This window comes from Pleurodeles waltl, chromosome 2_1 (assembly GCF_031143425.1).
Source record: "Pleurodeles waltl isolate 20211129_DDA chromosome 2_1, aPleWal1.hap1.20221129, whole genome shotgun sequence".
Taxonomy (NCBI): Eukaryota; Metazoa; Chordata; class Amphibia; order Caudata; family Salamandridae; genus Pleurodeles; species Pleurodeles waltl.
Genome location: NC_090438.1, coordinates 812,389,153 through 812,409,279, shown reverse-complemented (window position 1 = coordinate 812,409,279; position 20,127 = coordinate 812,389,153). Strand labels below are relative to the sequence as shown.

General features: G+C 44.6%; 1 protein-coding gene across 1 annotated transcript in view; it reads right to left on the bottom strand.

Annotated features, from left to right (window-relative positions):
• KIAA0319 (KIAA0319 ortholog) overlaps positions 1-20,127 on the bottom strand; it is a 562,397-nt gene that overhangs the window by 160,603 nt on the left and 381,667 nt on the right. Inside the window, exon 15 of the mRNA XM_069218755.1 lies at positions 15,958-16,096. Within this exon, the coding sequence (XP_069074856.1) occupies positions 15,958-16,096 (139 nt within the window). The remainder of the gene's footprint in view (positions 1-15,957; positions 16,097-20,127) is intronic.

Genomic DNA, 20,127 nt, shown 5'->3' with positions numbered 1-20,127 from the left:
CACCTAATATCCCAGGCACCCCAGGATTCCTGCTGCTTCCATTTTTAATGTGCGTAATGCAATGAATAATTCAGGCACTGAGTTACACATATTTGCTTAATATAGAAGCTAGATTTATGCTTCTAAATATTTGTTCCAGCCTATTAGTACAATATTTGTGTGTTACAGGTTTGGGCTACTTTTTGGGCTTGGGCAGGTTCATTTTGGGTTTACTTTGGACTGGTAGTTAAACAGCTCTGGGCTTTGGAAAGCTTTCAGAATCTGGCAGCATGTCATGTCCGAGCCCAACATGTTGGAGCAGCCCGGCCTTGACTGATCACCTGGGCTCCCTGTGATCAGTGAGCATTCTGCCCTGCCTGGACCAATTACATGGGTTCCATGTGGTCGGTGGGCACCCCTAACAGCTTTCCCCCAGTGCTGCATTAGTTATCACCTCAGAAGGAGCTGCTGTCTGGAGTTGTGGTGCGGTTGGGTGTCCCTGACAGGAGCCAGGCTTGGGAAGCGGTGCCTGGTGGTGAGGGAGCAGGGAGCCAAGCAAAGTGGCATCCTCCTGTGAGATGCTGTGTCGCGTAGGTTCTCATTATCCTAATGAGACTACTGGATTTGGGCGGCATAATCACCTGCATTGCGGGGGACTGAGTCTGATCCTGCACCATATGACACCTGTCAGCCTAATCTGGGTTTTGTTCCGCTAACTAGCAGTGCCTCACCTCCACCCAAGAGCAGGGATGATTGGGCAACCAGGCGCATGACATTAATGACTCCTCAGGGGAATCGTGGTCACTCAAATTTCATCTGTTCTCTCAGTTACATTAGTCTCACATATGCAAGGACAATCAGAGGCAGGTTTTATTGAAGTAACTGCATCTTAGATAAGAAAGCATGTGTTGCAATAACTAGGACAATGAAGCACAATAAGATTAAGATTGTGACAAGGAGAGTAAAACACAAAAACAACGCTACCATAGTGTCACTAAGATTGTTAAGCATAGTTCCTACCTATGCTATGTTAGAGCACAGCATGTTAAGCTCTAATTCTGCCCTTTAGGTTTCCCCTGGGAAGACATCATCCCTCATACCTGAGCAAGAGGCATGTAGTCTACATAAGCAGCTGTAGTGAAGCAATCAGCAATCAGCATACAGTCCTCGTCATCTGACTGGAATCTCCGTCTAACGTACATGGGTCAAAGTAGTGTTTTTATAATAAAACAGCTGATGTTCCAAGAACGTAAGAGTGTGTATGTTTCTGTGAACATTGTAGACAAAGCGTACCACTTTTGCCAGCAACCTATCTTACTGCAGCCTTGAGAAAGCACAGAGTGAAAGAAATGTCTTGTTTAAGAACGCAGTGCCGACCTAGGCGAAGAACAGCTAGATAGAGAAAATAAAACAAGACCGAAAACGTGGCTTCTGTTAAAATAATATAACAAAGCTAAAACAAAACACATCTAGGTTAAAGTGCACAGCGGCAGGCCTAGTTTCCTAAAAATAACATGTATAAAACTGTAGCTAAAATGACTACACAACAGCTGGGCCGCAGTGGTACAGAGAAAGGGGGTCTTGGGCCCCGAGAATGGAGGCAGCAGCTGACCTGAAATGTGAGGCAAGATTGAGAGACCTCAAACGGCGTGAACACGGCCGATGCTGACTAGAGAAGGGGCATATTGACGTGAGTGGTGAGGCATATCAGGTAATGGGATTGGTTCCCCAGCACCATCCCCTCTGGAGTCTGTGCACCAAAGCCTATTTCAGAAGAAACTTATTGTGTGTCCTACCTGGATATTTATATGCTGCATTACAGCAGAAACAGCAGTGTGCCTGGAAATGTGAGGGGACTGAGGGCATAATTGCTAGGATCACATCCGCCCCCTTGTTTAGCTAAGAAGTAGCATTTTTGTCTCTGGGGATCCTCTCACAATTCGAGCTCCTTCAAAGGCACAGCAAGTTGCGGAGGACAGTCTCCCCAAGCCCTTGACTGCACAACTGCTAGTGTGTGGTGAACAAAGAGCCTGGGCAGTGCAGGGGAGTAGGGATGCTTGGAGGCTACACAGGATTTAAGTGACCAATGAAACTATATAGGGCTGTGACTTTGTCACAAAGAGGCTTGCAAGCAAATACATCAGGCTGTGGCCTGCTGCAGGTGTACCAAAGGAGCAGGACTGAACGTTGCTTCTCAGGCTCATTGTGTCAGACTGTGCTTGTGGCAGCAATGGAAATATGGCACTGTGCTGACATTGTTGTTCTCATTGGGGTCACTGACATCCCCGGCTGCCTCACAGCCTGCTTTCTACAGCTTGGTAAACTTCTGCCATGGGATGGTGAAACCTAAAATTGCCAACGCCACAACAACCACGACTAATCCCCCTACCACCTTGGATCCTTTGTCACAAGTAGGCACAACACTGAAGGAACACTCCAGTAAATTTGACCAGCAGGCTCATCAAGAATTCATACCACGCTGGAAGCTAAGATTGAAAGGGATGCCCTGAATCTCAACCTTCTACCGGATGACCACAGGAAGCTGGTAGATGGAATGGAGACTACTGAGTCCACCTTCATGGCAATATGCCCGACAGTCAAGGAACTCCTCTCAATTGGCAGCCCTCAAGGACAAGCTCCTCAAATGTTCTAAAAATGCAAACTGAAGATGTTGAAGGGTGGTCCCGCTGCAAGAATATATGAATTATTGGCCTGCTTGCAAAGTACTAACCAACAGGCTCCTACCGGTTGTCAGTGTCAGTGATACATTCTCATCAAAACAGATTAGTGCTGCGGAGGAATACTTTCTTTCATCTCCGTTGCCTGCTTGGTAAACAGTGCCCAGGAATCCAACTCATGTCAGGTGGCCTTCTTACTTGATATAGATAAGGCTTTCAACACACCGAGGTGGCCCTATTTAATGGTAATCTTGAAAGAACTTGGAGTTGGTTTGGAAAAAGGTGGCATTTTATCTCTCTATGTATCTCCATTTGTAGACCACGGTCTGACTTATCTTAGCAATGGCATTGTGGCTCTGCCGGAGATGATGGACATTTTGAATGAGTTGCAAAATAAGTTCTGGTTAAAAATTAACTCCAATAAATCCTGCTTTTCCCTCAGTGTCTCCTACAGGACGAGGTATGTACTGGACTCCCCCTGATGGTGACAGAGCTGAGATTCCATACTTTTAAATACCAGGTGATAAATATATTTCACACAGATGCTGTCTTAATTGAAGGGAAACTGGGCAAGCTGATAGCATCATTACGTCAGTCTGTGAAATTCTGAGTGTCCTTCCCATTGTCCCCAATGGGCAGGGTAGCGATACTGCTGGTCCTCCTTAGATTACTTTACTTCCTCTTGGCACTTCCGGTTCAGCTACCCAGAAAGGTAATTACCGTCTTGCATAAGATTCTCCCTGATCTTATTTGAGGTTTGAGCAAGAAACGGGTTGCTCTCCATAAGTTACAGCATCCCACTTAGGCAGGTGGTTTAGGGGCCCCCAATTATGAACGAAACTATGCTGCAGTCCAGTCCGGCTGCAGTGGGTAGCTAGGTGGCTGAGCCCGAGCCAGAAACCGGTAAGGAAAAGAAAGATGTTTTTCGGAGACGTGCAGGTCCCTCAGATAAATATTCATTGATGGCCCTGTGAGTGGGGCAGCCAAAAGTACATAAAATGGGCGAGATGCCAGGGCATGGCGGGTGATGATGCATAGAGCCCAAACACCACAGGTATGCACTAGAACTCCCACTTTGGTCCCCTCATCCTTTTCATCATCTCATGGCCACACATGATAAAAGGCCTTAAACAAAGGCTGGTGTCACAGAATTGCACGGCCTCTATACACATGGGACTCTCTGTACGTTCCAGAAACTCCAAAACAATTCAACATGGGACCAGGACAGTTCATCACTTACAATGTATTAGACAATACACTGCAGCAGTTAAGGCAGCATTAAGGATTGGAGCCTACTACAACACTTGCCATCAGTATACTACTTACGAATGGATGGGCATGAAGGGCAGTATCAGTGCCATATAATTCCACTGTTGACCCTACACAACGTACCAACAATGCCACTTAGGGCCAGTTGGAAACAAAATATCAGGGCAGATATAACAGATCAATGGCCTCAGTGCTAGAATTAGTTCAAAGGGTGTCCCGTAATGCCTGCCTAAAATACATCCAGTTCAACTACCACCATTATACCTAACTCACCCCTACACATAAAGACCACATGTGGGATTTTCCATATGGTATGGCAAAATGCAATTATTTTACAGTTCTGGGGAGACGTACTTGAGGTTAATAGTGAATTTGTTAGAAAAACACTACAATTGGAAACATTGCTATGTATGCTGAGTTGGGGACAGCAAAGGAAGATGTATTTGTCACTATGAGGACGGATGAGGGGGTGAACAGGTGACCATGCAGTGGGACAGTGCTGGCCTTTGAAGCCAAATCAGTTACGCGTCCCCAGTGATCACCATTGCATGTTCTTATTCCTTGACCAACTGTGGTTCAATTAAACGAACGTACACTTTATGCCCGTCTGCCGACTCAGACAGAAGTAAAGACTGAGCCATAACAAGATATACCATTACCTGTAAACGGCTGTGTAGCCGGGTGGGTATGGATGTGGGCAGATGTGCGACTAGTGACACACAATAAGAGAGTGCAGTGGAAAACGATTGGATATTTGCTTTGTTTTGATTTACTATTTGTTTGGCAGATATTATGCAGAACAGGGGTTTCCTACGTGTTCTCAGGTGTTACTCCCGTTAATGGTTAAGGGGACTGTCAGGGCAGTATTATTGGAACATCATGGTTTATGTCGCTACTGTTGTCAGATTGCACCCTGCCCATGGGGCTACCTAAGGCCTACCTTAGGGGTGCCTTATATGTTGAAAAAGGGAAGGTTAAGGCCTGGCAAGTGGGAGCACTTGCCAGGTCAAATTGGCAGTTTAAAACTGCACACACAGACATTGCAGTGGCAGGTCTGAGCCATCTTTACAGGGCTACTCATGTGGGTGGCACAACCAGTTCTGCAGGCCCACTTTTAGCATGTGATTTACATACCCTGGGCACCTCTAGTGCACTTTACTAGGGCCTTACTGTAAATCAAATATGCCAATCAGGAATAAGCCAATTACACATACAAGTTACACAGAAAGCATATGCACTTTAGCACTGGTTAGCAGTGGTAGAGTGCCCAGAGTCCTAAAGCCAACAAAAACTGGTGAGAAAAAATAGGAGGAAGGAGGCAAATAGTTTAGGGATGACCCTGCAAAAAGGGCCAGGTCCAACAATGCACATGCTATGCACAGACTGTAAAGCAGTTTTCTTCCAGCTGTGGATTTGGGCATCAGTTAGTGCAGATGTGTGTGTTAAAGTTTTTAACACTTACCAACCAGAACTTGTTGTCTTGCTTGAACATCCACACAGTAATGTTTGGTAAATGCATGTGGATTAGTTCAAGCTGCTGCCTTGCAAATGTCAGCTAAAGAATGTTTCCTAGAAACGCCAAAGAAGTACCTTTCTTTCTAGTAGAATGTGCTAGTGGAAGTGATGGTAGTATACATTTGGCTTTAATATAATATATCTGTATGCTTGTTACTATCCATTGCATCGTACAATTTCATGCTTTTGAAATTGCCTTACCCTTTCTAGGGTTAGAGAAGGCAACTCTCATAACTGCTGTACTTTCCTAAAGAGTTTAATCTTATCAATGTAACACAGCAATTCTCTTTTAACCTCAAGCATGTGTAGTGGTCTTTCTGTGACTGTTTCCGGTTTAGGAAAGAACAAGGGGAGGCCTAGTGCCTTATTTAAGTTAAAAGGAGATACAACTTTTAGAAGAAACTATGGGGTCCATAGTCGTACCTTGAGTTGGAAATTCTGAAAGTACAGTTCTTCTATTGTGAGGGCATGTAATTCACTAACCCTTTGCAATAAAGCAATCTTCCATGACAGGAGCTGTAGGGGGCAGGAATCCAAAGGTTCAAAGGTTCAAAAGGTGTGGACATAAATCTTGTAAGTACTGCACTGAAATTACATGCTGGGACCTGGTGTGCTCATGGAAGGATTATTCTTTTAAGCCCTTCCATGAACGTTTTAATGACGGTACACAAAAAAAGGACTGATGCTTACAATTCTGCAGGTATGCTCCAATTACAGCAAGATGCACTCGAATGGAAGAGTATGCTAGCCTTGATTTTTGTAGGTGTGGCAAATAGCATATTTGTTGCACTATAGGCGCATGGGAGTTTATGTGTTGCACCATTCAGTAATGGACAAATCTTTTTCATTTAGCTGCATAGCAGCCTCTAGTTGTTGGATGCCTTGCCTCTTTAACAATGCCCATACACTCTGGAGGCAGGTGCAAGTATCCAAATTCTGGGATTTCAGGGTCCATATGGTGAGGTTCAGTTGTTAGGGGTTGGGACAGCTGACTTTGACGCCGCTCTTAGAGAAAAGGTCTGGCGTGTTAGGAAGCTTCTTGTTAGGTACTAAAGACAGGTCCAGCAGTGTAGTGTACGAAGGTTGTCTCACCCAACTGGGAGTCACTAGGATCACCTTGAGGGATGTCTGTTTGAGTTTTCATACATGAAAAGGAGTGAGTGAGAGAAGTAGAAACGCGTAGGCAAATCTCCCTCACCAGTTCATCTGTAGTGCATTGCTCTTGGACTGTGAGTGGTAATGCCTGGAGGTGAAGCTTTGGCTTTTTCAGTTTTCTGCTGTGGCGAATAGGTCAACTAGAACAAACGAATTCCAAAAATACAACTGGATTCAGACCAGATATGGGGACAATTGCAAACCTATCTGTAATAAGCTAAGTAACAGAAAAGCCAATCCAACAAAAAAGTCCTTATTTGGCTGCTTTGTTGACCTCAAATCTGATGCCACTTACTTTCTGCAATTGAAGGCCTTAGTGCCAGAGAAGCATGGACTGTGCCTTTGGGAAGGACTGCCTTCTCCCGAATAAGTAACGCCACAAAATAATCCATGTCACTACTATTGGATAAATCCTCACTCGCAAAGAACACCAAGTATGGACCGTGATCCAGACCTTTCTGAAGCAGAAGCCACAAATATATTTGACAACTCACTTCTCACTGGCTTTGAAACATCACTTTATGATGTTTCATTTTTGGCCAATTCGATACAAAGGATCCTGGCAAAGTTGCCCGAAATTGCTGTTTATGTGGATACAAGCAAGAATCAATCATCCACATATTCTGCATCTATCCAGCTCTTCTAGTATTAAGAAGAATGCTACTAAAGCCACTACTCCTGCAATTGTAAATCCAGACTTGCAGACAAGCAGTCATGGCTTTGCTTAGCAAAACTTCAACTCATCTAGATTTCAGGGGTACAAAATTCTTGAATCAGGTGAAGAAGTTACTGAGTGAGTCATAGCCATATGAACCATTGTATAGAACCTCAGCACCAATAGGTGAATCAACAAACCTGATGAAGGTTTCTTCGAATAACAGAAATGATTTGCAGAATCAACAAACCTGATGGAGGTTTCATTGAATAACAGAGATGATGATTAAGTGAAACCAGGCTATTGTCAGCCACGATACATAGTTATGATTTTAAGTTTTCGTTACTAGTTTATTATATGGTACAGTAACAAAGCACTCATATTTTTTAAGGAGCTGGGTGATTGCTGTATAGCATATGTCTTGGTTATTTTTAACCTGTTGCTAGTGATCTGTCATACTTTTTAAAATACCTCTGCCAGAAACAGTGTACACAGAGTGGAGTGGGTCATCTCCATGGTTTTTGTAATGGTTTTTATTAACTATGCAATAAACGTTACTTACATAGATCTGAGTCTGGTGTCCCTCAATGAAGGAAGTAGCGTTGCAGATCTGAGTCTGGTGTCCCTCAATGGAGGAAGTAGTGTTGCAGGATTCGGGGAAGAGTTCCCACTTGTGGACTTGATGCTGTGTCCTTCTGAGCAGGTCTGCTACTGAGTTGTGCATTCCCGGGAGATATTCTGCGAGCAGGTGGATGTGATAGCGAAGAGCCCAAAGCCAAATCTCCTGCACCAAGCAAGACAACTGTATCGAAAGGGTGTCCCCCGCTTCTGTATGTAGTACATTGCTGCCATGTCTGTCGAAGGAGAACTATTATCTGAGTAACAGTGGTTAAAAAGGCTTTTAATGCTAACAGGATCACTACAAGATCTAGTACGTTGATATGTAGCGTTTGTTGTTGATCGGTCCATGCACTCTTGACTATCCTATCTTCCATATGCGTACTCCATCCTACGGTTTACGAATCTGTTGTCAGGAACGGGCAGTCGTGGAATGCATTCTTCATTCTGTGCCGGGCCCAGAGGCAGCATGGGTCCATGATCCCCTAAGAACATCTGACGGCCAGCAGAATACAGTATAGCCACTACCTGACCAATGTTCCCAAGCAAAGTGGGGTAGGGAACAAACCATAAACTAACATAACAAACTAAAATATCAACTAAGACAGCATCGCGTTGGCACCAGTAGAGAAAGCAAACCATGAGGTCTTCAGCCTTACCAGGAATCTGCCTTTACATACTATCCAGCACACCAAGTTACTATGCTCACTCACTCTGCTGGTAGATTTGCTGGCTCATAGAGGAGAAACAGCAGGGTAGGTCCTGCCTGAGTGATGCTCTCTGATCCTCTTAACAGACTATTGTGACCCGGAATGGACTGAAACAAGCCCCTTGTCACATCACAAGGAAATAGGCAGGGGGCACATAGATAACGCTCCCCCAGAGTACCTAGCAGGAACAGAAGGCTCAATTCACTGTCTTTTTACCTGAAAGCCCAATAGGACAAATAAAGCATTGTGTGTTTACAACTACATACACACGTACAGGGCAATTAGTATAGTCATTTGTTTACATTATCACCATCACAGATGTATACAGAGCTTAGGAATACCAGCTTGTTTTTACATCACACAGTTTTTGATACGGTTAGTAATTCAGTAAATCACAGTTGGAAGTCTACGACAGTTAAACGCCTGACATGCACCCAAATTGATTCTAAGACCCCATCAGAGATTTGAACACTGTTTCTGTCATTGTTTCTGCACATAGGGCTTCAACCAGTAATTGTTTGGGCTGTGACCCAAAAGTCAAAACAAGTTCATGCACCACTGGAGCGTCGATTACAAGGTGCTTATCTGAAAGTTGCTTGGACCAGCAGTCTTGTGCAGGATCCAAATGCCCCTTTGAAAGGAATGCACAGAAGACTCTACCTCACTGGGAAGTGCAATGCGAAGCATCGAGCACTTCGCGGGCAGGATTTAAATACTTGGAGGCCTCCAAGATGGGTGCCGAGATTTTAGAGGTTCTTGCAAGAGTCTCTGGTGCAGCCCCAACAGCTAGGGCCCGCCAAGAAGCTGATCAGCGGAGCCTCATTCCCAAAGGGCAGCCTAACGTCCCACTGGTCCAACCCCAACCACAAAGGGCTGCCAATATAAACAAAAGGTGACACCAGTCAAGAGCAGGTCCCCAGAAAGCCTTTTAAGGGTAGCAACACTTCAGCACTGAATGTCTAATAAGGTGCATGGCTTAAGGAACTTGAAACAAAGCATACAGTTCTACTCCATATTTTCATCAGGGTCATTGCTGCAATTCACCATATCCCAAGTCTATAACCAGTGGAGACATTGCAGCCAAACTGTAGACCAGCATGAAAAGTGGGGAGCGGGCAAGTGGGTAAGTATCCCCAGTATCCTGGTGACTCATGGAGTTTTACGCACGGGGTGTTGCGCATGGCAGTTGGATCCCTGACAGTAGCCCCCTACCAAGGTCTGGACACTGGTCTAGGTTTGGCAGGATGGCAAGCAAGGAACAGGTGAAGGAGATGAGGGGCACGGACGTGCAAGGCCTTTTCAGTCTATCAAGTAGAAAAGTTTACCTTGCATCAGTTGTGAGTCGATAACAGAATGTACTTCATGCTGCTGCTGTTTGTGAAAAGTGATGGGCACTGGGGGTTTTGGAAACGCATATGGAAAAGGACAGGTCTGAGTAGAGAAACATGAAAAGTGGGGTAAACGGTCATGGCGTTATGTAAGTGTGAGCTAAGTGTATGCATGCTGCTGTTGCCCTATATAGTTCGGTGACGGAAATGGGCCTATAAATTGGAGCAGATACTTTCGAGGTCCCTTGAGGCACAGGTGTCTGGTCAAGAGGAGCTTTCCGGAGACTCTTAAAGACCTGGCTGTTCGAACAGCGATAACCCCCCCCTTTTTCCCCTAGCGCCTTGAGACCCGCACGGGTGAGTAGCACGCTTTATAAATGTTAATGATTTGATTTGATTTGAAGAGCCATATCTTTTGGCCATTCGAATAGTCAGTACAGGTCTTCAGTTTCTATCCACAAATCTATTGTATGCTGCTTGGGCCTGAGATAAATGTACTTGCACAGTGGTCAGGGTGCCACGCAATAACTCATTCCGTTCTTTAGCCGAGGGATTCTTAGAGGGAGTAGGGCTCACTATGGGAAGAAACCGGGGATGGTAACCATAAAAGGGTGAAAACCTTGTAGATGAGCCTGCATTGTTAGAGCAAAACTCGGCTAGCCGACCAACATTAGCCATTGCTCTTGTTCAGTGACAAAGCACTGTAAAAACTGCTCAATGTTTTGGTTTGTCCGCCCTGCCTGGCCATCGGCCTGTCCATGACACAAGGTTGATAAATCCACAGAGATACCCAATACTTTGCAGAAAGCCTGCCAGAAGTGGGAGATGAACTGTACCACCCCCCACAAGTCCGAGGCTATACTAGCAGGGAGACCATGCAAATAAACAATGTGTTGTAAGAAGAGGGAAGCTAGTTGAGGGGAATCAGGTATTCTGTTGAGTGGGTATGCAATGGTACATTTGAGATAAACCGCCGACCACTACAAGTAAGGAGGTGCAACCCTTGTCCCTTGGTAAATTGACAATGAGATCCATGGAAATAGTCTCATGGGTGAGATGGAATGGGAAAGGGATGTAATAGACTGGCTGGTTTCTTATGCTCATGCTTGACTTAAGCGCAAACTGCACAAGACGAAAGATATTGGTGATAATCTTTGGAAATGGTATCCCACCAGACGTCTCTTTTCAATAAATATAGGGTCTTCTAAATGTCTTAGTGGCCAGGTGTGGGGAAGTCATGTCGCCAACTCAAGGCTTGGTTTTGTAATGCCACAGTGAGTAGATAGATTTGTTTTACATGAAAAAACAACCCTTGTTCTAATTTCCCTTTGGGGTGAGGACCTGCCCAGGCATGGGCATCAATCTGGCAGAAGGCTTGCGAAAGGGCTGACTTCCAATGCGTAGACTTAGTGGAGACATTATTGATAAAATTGGTTTTCGGCAAGCAGGGATGGTTGATTATTTATGGGTTCAGTCTCCTGATGGGTCCATGCTCCTTCCTGGGCAGAAGGTTATTACGAAGGAGTAGTCTGCAAAGAACAGAGACCACCATAACTGTTGAGGGGACAAGCCTTTTGCTGTTTTAAAACTTGTAAGTTATGGGGGTAGGTGTAAACTGTCACCGGGTGTTTGGCTCCCAAGAGCTAATGGTGCGAGTTTTGGAAGCCGCTTTCACTGCTAAAAGCTCCTTGTTGAATACTGTATAGTTTCTCTCTGTGTCTATTAACTTTCAGGAAAAGAAGGTTACTAGGTGTAGCGGTCCTGTGTCTTGATGATGCTGAGAAAGTATGGCCCCCAAAGCCATGTAGGAGGCATCCGCTACAACACAAAACGGTTGCGCAGTATCAGGACGTTGAATAGAGGCCGAAGTGAATTTCTTTTTTTGAGAGTTGGAAGGCAGAATTAGCTTCAGTAGTCCAATAGAACACTCTCCCCTTTCAAAAGAGTGAGGTGATGGGAGAAATGATCTGCAAAAACCCTATGACGAACCTAAGATAGAAGTTTGCAAAGCCTAGTAAGCCTTGCACTTCTTTGACACACATTGGAAAGTGCCAGTGGAGGATGTCTTGTACTTTAGAGGGATCCATGTTAAGAACCTCTGGTGAGATAATGAATCCCAGAAATTCGACAACTCCCACATGGAACTCGCATTTCTTTAGTCTGCCAAATAGCTCATTATTTTTTAGGGCTTGCAAACTTGGTGAACATGGCTGATGTGTTCAGAGAATGGAGCTGAAAAAAACCAAATTATCATCAATGTACACTACTATGAATTTTGTTCTAAAGGCTGTCCTCCATTTGTCCCCTTGGCGAAACCGCACCAAATGATAGGCCCCACAATGGTCCAGTTTAGTAAAATGCTGCAGCTGAACGGATCTCGTCAAGCACAGTAGGTATTAATGGGAGCGTATAACGGTTCTTCATGGTTATTTTGTTCAAGGCACGGTAATTGATGCAAGGGCGCAATTCATAATTTATTTGGGTTTTTTTTGGGTGGGGAGCAAAGAACAAGGGTGACAAATCCGGGGACTTGGAAGGCCTGATAAATCCATCGGCCAGATATTTGGCCAGGTACTCTTTTAGGTGTTCATTCTCTTTTTCCGTTGATGTGTAAATACGGCTGCAGAGAATTTTTGCCAAAGGCTCCAAGTCTATCTGACAGTCAAATTCCCTGTGGGGTGATAGGGCTCTGCCTTTTGTTAGCTAAAACTTTGATGAGGTCATGGTAGCATTGCTGGAGTGGCGACATTGCTAGAACAGCTATCCCCACCCTGGGCAGGTTGGCTGGGACACTGACTCCTGGGTTCTGTTTGAGGGCCTTGGGTGGGGTGCCAAACATGTGACAGTAGTCAGAAAGGAAGGTAACAGTTCCGTGATGCCAAACTATTGAGGGATTGTGCTCTGCCAGTCAAAGAAGTCCCAAAATCACCTTATACTAGAGGGTATCTATCAAATCAAACTGGCAAACCTGAGAATGGTTGTTGAGACTCTTAATTTGGTTTGGTGGGTAATAGGGCCAGAGGTAAGCTGGGAGCCATCCACGGCGTATACCTGTTCCACACAAGCCTTTCATTATCAGTTTATGGTGCATGCGAACAAAGGACCGATTGCAAGAAATTCCTATAGCCCCCAAGTTCAGCATTATAGAGACATTAGCAAGATTCTCAGTAATCCCACAAAAAGATACATTCATGGTTATGTGTGCTGCTGCCACTTGAGAGCAGTTGGCGGCCAGTCCATTGGTTGTTGCTGGACTTCTAAACATCTTTTGATGTTTTTTATTACAGTTGCTCACAAAGTTCGCTCCAATCTGCATCGGCTCTGGACTGTCTATAGCATTTTATGTGTTCTAGTTTCAGCAGGAGGTGGTATGGGACTAGAGTGCCTCCTGTTCCCTAGTCTGTGGTCCAACTGGAGAACCAGAGAGATCTATGCATCACAATTGGTAGGCCGGTCTACGGCCCGAGCCAGCATGTCTTTGAGGTCGTCCCAGAGGCCAAGGTAAAGAGGGAGGCATGCTTAGCCCCCGGCCAATAAACCACTACAGCAAGACTATTACATTGAGCCAAGTGGCGTAAGAGATCTCAGTTTCCTTGTGGTAGATCAAGCAGTTTGTTGCCTACAGTTTACGTGGTGGTGCGATGATCAAATATGCATAGGACTCAGCGTCGAAACAATCAATTAAATAGAGAAGTAGATCATCATTTGCCACCAACACAGTGAACCAGGCCGCTTCATCTTAGGAAAAGTAGGAGAGCATAAAGACAACTCATGACTCAGGAGATGGGAATGCTAGAGGTTGGCATTGAAAATGGAGTTTATGCTGCCTCAAGAAAATATTTAGTTTTTTAGGGTCTCCCCCATAACGCTGTTAGGGGGCAAGTGGTGACGCTTATTGGTTTAGCATGTTGGCTGCAGGTAATGAAGATGAGGAAGTGGTTGTAGAACCTTGTGGAGGTGTGTGGTCACTTAACTGGATCTATACTCACTCTAGACGATGAGACACCACTACCATGTGAGACCTGAATGTTTGGTTCTCTACCTGCGCCAATCCACCTGTCCTTGGAGTTCAAATAAGGTACTAGTAAAGGTAGATACGTCAAATGACCTGGAAACTGTGTTGTCTGAGCGACCTTAATAACGTTGGCTTTGTATTCTGTCATGACCTGGCCGAGGAGGAACGTGTTCTTCACTCTGCATCCGGCTGCAGAGACTGCATGGGCCCACAATATCCCGGGAACAGGAAGGGGGGTTGGGAACAAACAATAAAATAACAAAACAAGCGAAATAAACAACAATCAGACAGGTGCACACGGGGGAGAAAACAAACCATAAAGTCTCCATCCTTACAAAATTTTCAACCATCACAGTGTAGCAAGGCAACTTGCTGCACTGCGTGAAAAAGCAGAAATGTTCCATATTTAATAAGATATGGAGCACTTCTGCTTTCTCATAGTGCTGGCACACTTCAGGCAGTCTAGGGCAAATGCAGGCAACCTTGCATCACTATGCAAGGGTACCTGCGTTACAAAGAGAATTGTTTGTGTGCAGGAAAGGGCACCTTCCTGCACAAAAACAATCTTTCAAGGCATTTTCCTATTTCTATGTGTGCTGCAAAATGCAGCACACACAGAAAGAGGAACTAACAAGGACAAAAAAAAAAGATTTTTCTCCTCGTTACACCATCCTCTTGGAGAAATAGCATTCTTGCACAGGATTCAAATTCCCTTTTGAAAATCTGAGAGTTGCACTGCCTCACAAGTAAGCTCAATGAAAAGCATCGAGCATTTCCTGGGTGGGGTTTAAATACTCCCAGGCCCCTAAAATGACCGCTGAGATTTTAGAGGCTCTGACAAGAGTAAATGGTGCAGCTCCAATGGCTAAGGGCCGTCAAGACACCAATTAGTGCAGCCCCTGACGCTAAGGGCTGCCGAGAAGCTGACCAGCATAGCTCCAGGCTCAAAGGGCTGTCAAAGGTCTGATTGGTGCAGCCCCAACCATAAAGAGCCGCCAATCCTGACAAAATGTGACACCAGCCAAGATCAGGTAATTGGAAAGCCTTTAAAGGGTGGCATCACTTCGGCGGTTGATGCCTAAAGAGGTGTATGGAGTAAGGAACTCGAAACAAAGCATACAGTTCTGCTCCATGCATTCATCCGGGTCGTTGCTGCCATTGCCAAACTGTAGACCACTGAGAAAAAGAGGCAACAGGCCAGTGAGTAAGTATCCCCAGCATCCTGGTGGCTCGTTGAGATTTCCGCAAAGGGGTTTTGCACATGGGAGGTGGATCACTGACATCTGTGGTAATTGTCACTTGTGGTATGTGGTTCATAAACGGTCTACCCTTAAGTAGGCTGGCTGTGTTCCAATTACTGCAGCTCCAGATGGACCATCATGGGCGACATCAACACTAGATCCTCTAAATAGTTGTTAGCTTGTGACCACTGAGTTGCTAGATTCTCTTGTAGAGGACGCATGTAAAGCCTGGTGTGCGGACAATCGCTATACAGGATACCATCATGCCCAAAAGGCGCATCCCTTCTCTTACTGGTAGGCAACAATGTGGCTGAAAAAGAGCCAGTTGGTTCTAGAGATTGAGAACCCTCTGGTCTTTGGGAAATGCTTGGGCAACTATAACGGAGTTTAGGGTTGCTCCCAGATGTGTTTATATATGGAGAGGCTGCAAGTGGGATTTTGTTGCTTTGACTGTGAAACCCAATTTGTGTAGCAAGTTGGTGGTAGTCTGTTTGTCTTGGCAGGCATTTCTGTCTGCTTGAACTCTTTTTCAGCCAATCGTCTAGGTATAGGAAGACATGAATGCTGTGTCTTCTCAAATGAGCTCCTACAACTGCCAGGTATTTGGTAAAGACTCTTGGTGCAGTTGTAACCCCTAAGGATAACCACAAAAGGGGCATCCCAAACAAACCCAGAACCAGGGGCAGTAAAATCTCTATATACAACAAAGGTTCAAGGTGCTTGTCCATGTTTGGAGAGTTCCCCAGTCTGACAGACTTTTAGGCTCAGATGTATTGCTCCATGATACACCATACCTGGCCTTACTTCCACAGTAGCTGTGTCGATGTCCGAATCACCCCGGGCATCTGTGACTTTTAGATGAAAGATGTAGACTCCTTCCACAAGGTTGGTTAGTTGAAGGATGGCCTCCTGGTCTGAATTGTGCATCACATCCTGCAAAAACAATCAGGAAGAAATCTAAAATGATTATAATTTCTTGCTTTCAATATCTTCGAAAATGACATCTAAAAGAGTTGGCTGTCAGCTGTATTTTAGAAACTTCTAATACATAAATATAAAAACAGAATAGTTTAAAGTAACTGTTGTTTTTGGATGATCATCACATTTATACCTTCTTCTCTAAAGTATTTTCTGGCTTTGGAACTCGTTCCCTTCCTTCTTAAGCACTAAATACCAGTTACAATTGGTCAGAAACATAGCAAGATTGGACATATAGGACAAAGGGACAACCTCGGCCTGCTTCAGGACTGCCATCAATACGGGAAGAGTGCAGCTCTTTGCTCAGAAGGGCTTTTTCATTGGTCATCTTGCAGTTGAATTCATTTGTCCATGTTCACTTTGTGCATTTGCTGGATTAAAGCATGGGGGCCACTGTGAGGGTGAAAACATTGGGACACTGGCTACCAATGTGGGACAAGTATACCAGAATCCCTTGAAACCTGTAACCTGCTGTGGCTTGCACCCATGATTCCAGCTAGGGTTGGAGCCATGAAACAAAAGGGGGTGAGGCTAAATGCACAGGTGTGCTATTCCTTGCAACTAAGTTCTTTCTCATCAGGCATCCTGCAGCTGAATTGTTTTGTCCCAGCACCAACTGTGTAGCCTGTTATTACCCCTGTCCTGACTACAAAATGTTCTAACTGCACATGCCATGCAGGAGCACCATTGACTCAGCCTGTGCTAACAGCAGGCTGAGTCAATGGTCTGCTTCATCCTTCAAAGCTCAAAGAAGCCTGGGCTGGCAGACCCTTTTCATCTAGCAGTCATCTCATTCTGGTACTGCCTGATTAGCTTTATTTGTTTTTTTTCCCTAAAACTGTAATTTTGCATTAGCATTTACCACTGGATGGTACTATGCAAATTCTCTCTATGGAGGGCTCTAAATACTTTATGGTGACACATCTATTACTGAATAAGACATGGGCGCACTAGTAAGGGTCTTTTCACAGAACTTTGTTCTTGTTTCCAAATTTATATTGTACATCACTCCTCCCTTGAGGATGTTACTTTCACATTACATTTCTTTTTAAAACACAATTGTATTGATTTTATGATATCAGAATAGTGTATCATCCAAAGGCTTACAAATCAAGCAGTCCACCCGGAACAGCATACCAGGAGCAGGGTAAACAAACAAAAGAACCAGACAGGATGGGTGGGAAGGGGAAATAGAATGGTCTTCAATAGTATGGATGGTTCAACGTGCTGTAGAGAACATATAATTGGTAGGCTGTTGAGGCGTGAAAGAGAACAGTCTATATGCATAAACAAATATTAAGAAGAAGTAAACAACTAACCCACTAGAGAGACTTTAAAAGTGGTTTTCAACAATATCCTGTCATTAGGGTAGAGTAGGTCCATTGGGTATGCCACTCTTATGTAAACTATCTGGTCAATAAGTGTGGGACCTGACTACAAAAGTCAGATCTTTAGGTAATAGGTGCCAGCAGACGCCATAGTTTCAGGAATGACTGCGCTCATCAACCTCCGAAACAGCAAGGATTCTGTCCTAAGTGTCCATCAAGCGGCAATCCTGCAGTATGGCCTCCCAGGCCTGGGAAAATCAGGGTTTCTGACACTTTGTTTAATATCACCCCCTCACATTCTGCTCATTTAAGCTGTTCCTTTCTCAATGACCAAAGCTCAGACACATAAGGAGACATCCAAGCAGGCGCGGCTCCTCCGTATGGGCGGAGAAGCGTCACCCCTCCCTATGTTTATTATCCTTTCTATGTAAAAGAAACAGGGCATTAGGGGTAACGAGCTGAGGGGAGTACACTGTGCACTCACCTCAGAGTGCATGTGTGTTTGGCCGGCTGTCTCAGGCTGGCCAAACACACATGCGTACAGGGCTCTCTCCAACCCAGCAACATGGTTGGTGGGCTGGAGAGAGCCTGCAAAGGCTCCCAGTCTGCCTGGGAGCGCCCTGGCTAGGCGCTCCCAGCCAATCCTTACACTGCTCTGAGCAGCTTCAGGATTGTTACAGGGCAGGCTGGGGGTCTGTGCCAGCAGCAGCAACCCGAGAGGAGCGCGGCATGGAAGCAAAGCAGGTACGTTTTTTTTTCTTCAATTTAATGTTTTTTTTCCCACGCCCTCCATGCCTGTTTCCCCCCCCCGCACCCTCTGCCCCGCCCAACCACGCGAGCCGCTACTGCATCCAAGAGATGGCTAGTTGACACCGAGCGGCCTTCACCCTGGGCCTGGAAGAGCCCCAAAAGGCAGACAGCTGAAGTTTTTAAGATGTGATGTGACACTCAATAGATTCTGAGATAAAGTGTGCTACTGTATCCCAATATGTGGCTCCCTTGAGGACAGTACTTGATGTAACTCAGTCTCTCCCAATTTTCTCCATAATGTTTTATATTAGGGCTTGAGTAGCTTGCCCATGATAAAAAGGCACAGTCTCTTCCTCTATCCTTCTCTTTGAACCAGTGGGTGGTTAATCAGCGCTTCCCCATTCCAAGCAGGCATATGTCCAAAAGAGGCAAGGGGACATGTAAAGCAGAAAGGCGGAGTTTCAGGTAGCCTTCCTCTCACATCTTCCTCTATCTTGCTGTGCTGAAGAATAACAAATATCTATTAAAGTTGCACGCAAAATATTACAGCTTTAGATTGGTAAAATACTGTACAAAACACCCAATAAAAGCAGCCCCTTAAACGTGTTCCCCTCTTATTTGCGCTTGTGGAGGAAGAGCTTTGTCCATTGCTTTAAAGGCTTGCTGCATAAATGACAAAAGGCTTTGTCACTTTTCTAGCTCGTCTTAGATGGTACTGTGCTTATCCTATGCTCAAAAACTCTGCTAGTAAAAAAGACATTTGAGGTGAGCAGTTTTAGAGTATTGGCGGTGCGTAGACTACTCTGTATGGAGGAGTCACTCCACCACACAATGTATTTGACGAAGACTGTTTGGTTCAAACACGTTGCCAGGATTAAAGCACCTTACTGCACACTCAGGAGTGCGGTCTTTAGTGTGTCTCTCCAGTCACTGTATACTGGGATTTATAGAGAGAGAGAGACGGAAAGAGAGAGAGAGAGAGCACTTGCAGGGATGCACTTCATGGTAGCAGTCTCCCTATGACACAGAACTGATAATACCATATGTGATTATGTCAGGGCTCATATCATGCAGGGCTTCACGCTTAGCCAGGCTCTGTTTATGTTACATTTCTACAAGACTCTGAAAATAACAGAGTACTTTATGATAAAATCTTAGACTATGCAAGTGCTCTGTTTATAAATGGATTCTGTTTAGACTATCTTTTATCAACAGAATAGGTAAATTTTGCAATACGTTACACTAAATGAAGCTGGGTTATATTTGCCTCCAGGGCCTAGGTTGCTAACTGAAGACTAAGACCCCTTAGTCTCGACTTCATCACTTGACCACACTATGTTATTCTTCAGCAAATCACTTCATCTCACTATGCCATGCCTCCCTTGTATGCCTTAAGCATAAACATATACCAAGTACTAAAATCAATGACTGTTTTACAATTTATATCTAGATGAACTCTGCAAGGTCTAGTCAGAGTCAAAATATTATGGACACGATCCGCAAAGTTATTTGCATATACAATTTTGGCTTACATATGCCAATGTTGGAGTTGTACTCATAATGGATTTTCAAATGAGCAAATATAAACATGAGCATTTTGTAATCAGAAAATGGAATTGACTATAGTTTAGTAGAAGTGTAAGGCGCCTACTTCTGTAACCTCGTATGAATTATTTGAAGTCGTAAATCTGCAGCAATTGAAGGTCAGAGAACAACGGTTGTAACTTTGTTACACATTGCGCACTATATTGTTCTTAATAGTTTTACATAGATTCTCCATTATTATTTTTTAAATACTATCATGCATCAAACATCGTTTGTTAAGTGATACAATGCATACATCGCTTTTAAAGTTGTCATTAAAACATTCAAAACACTTTAGCTACACTAACTGGAACCTTCATCAGT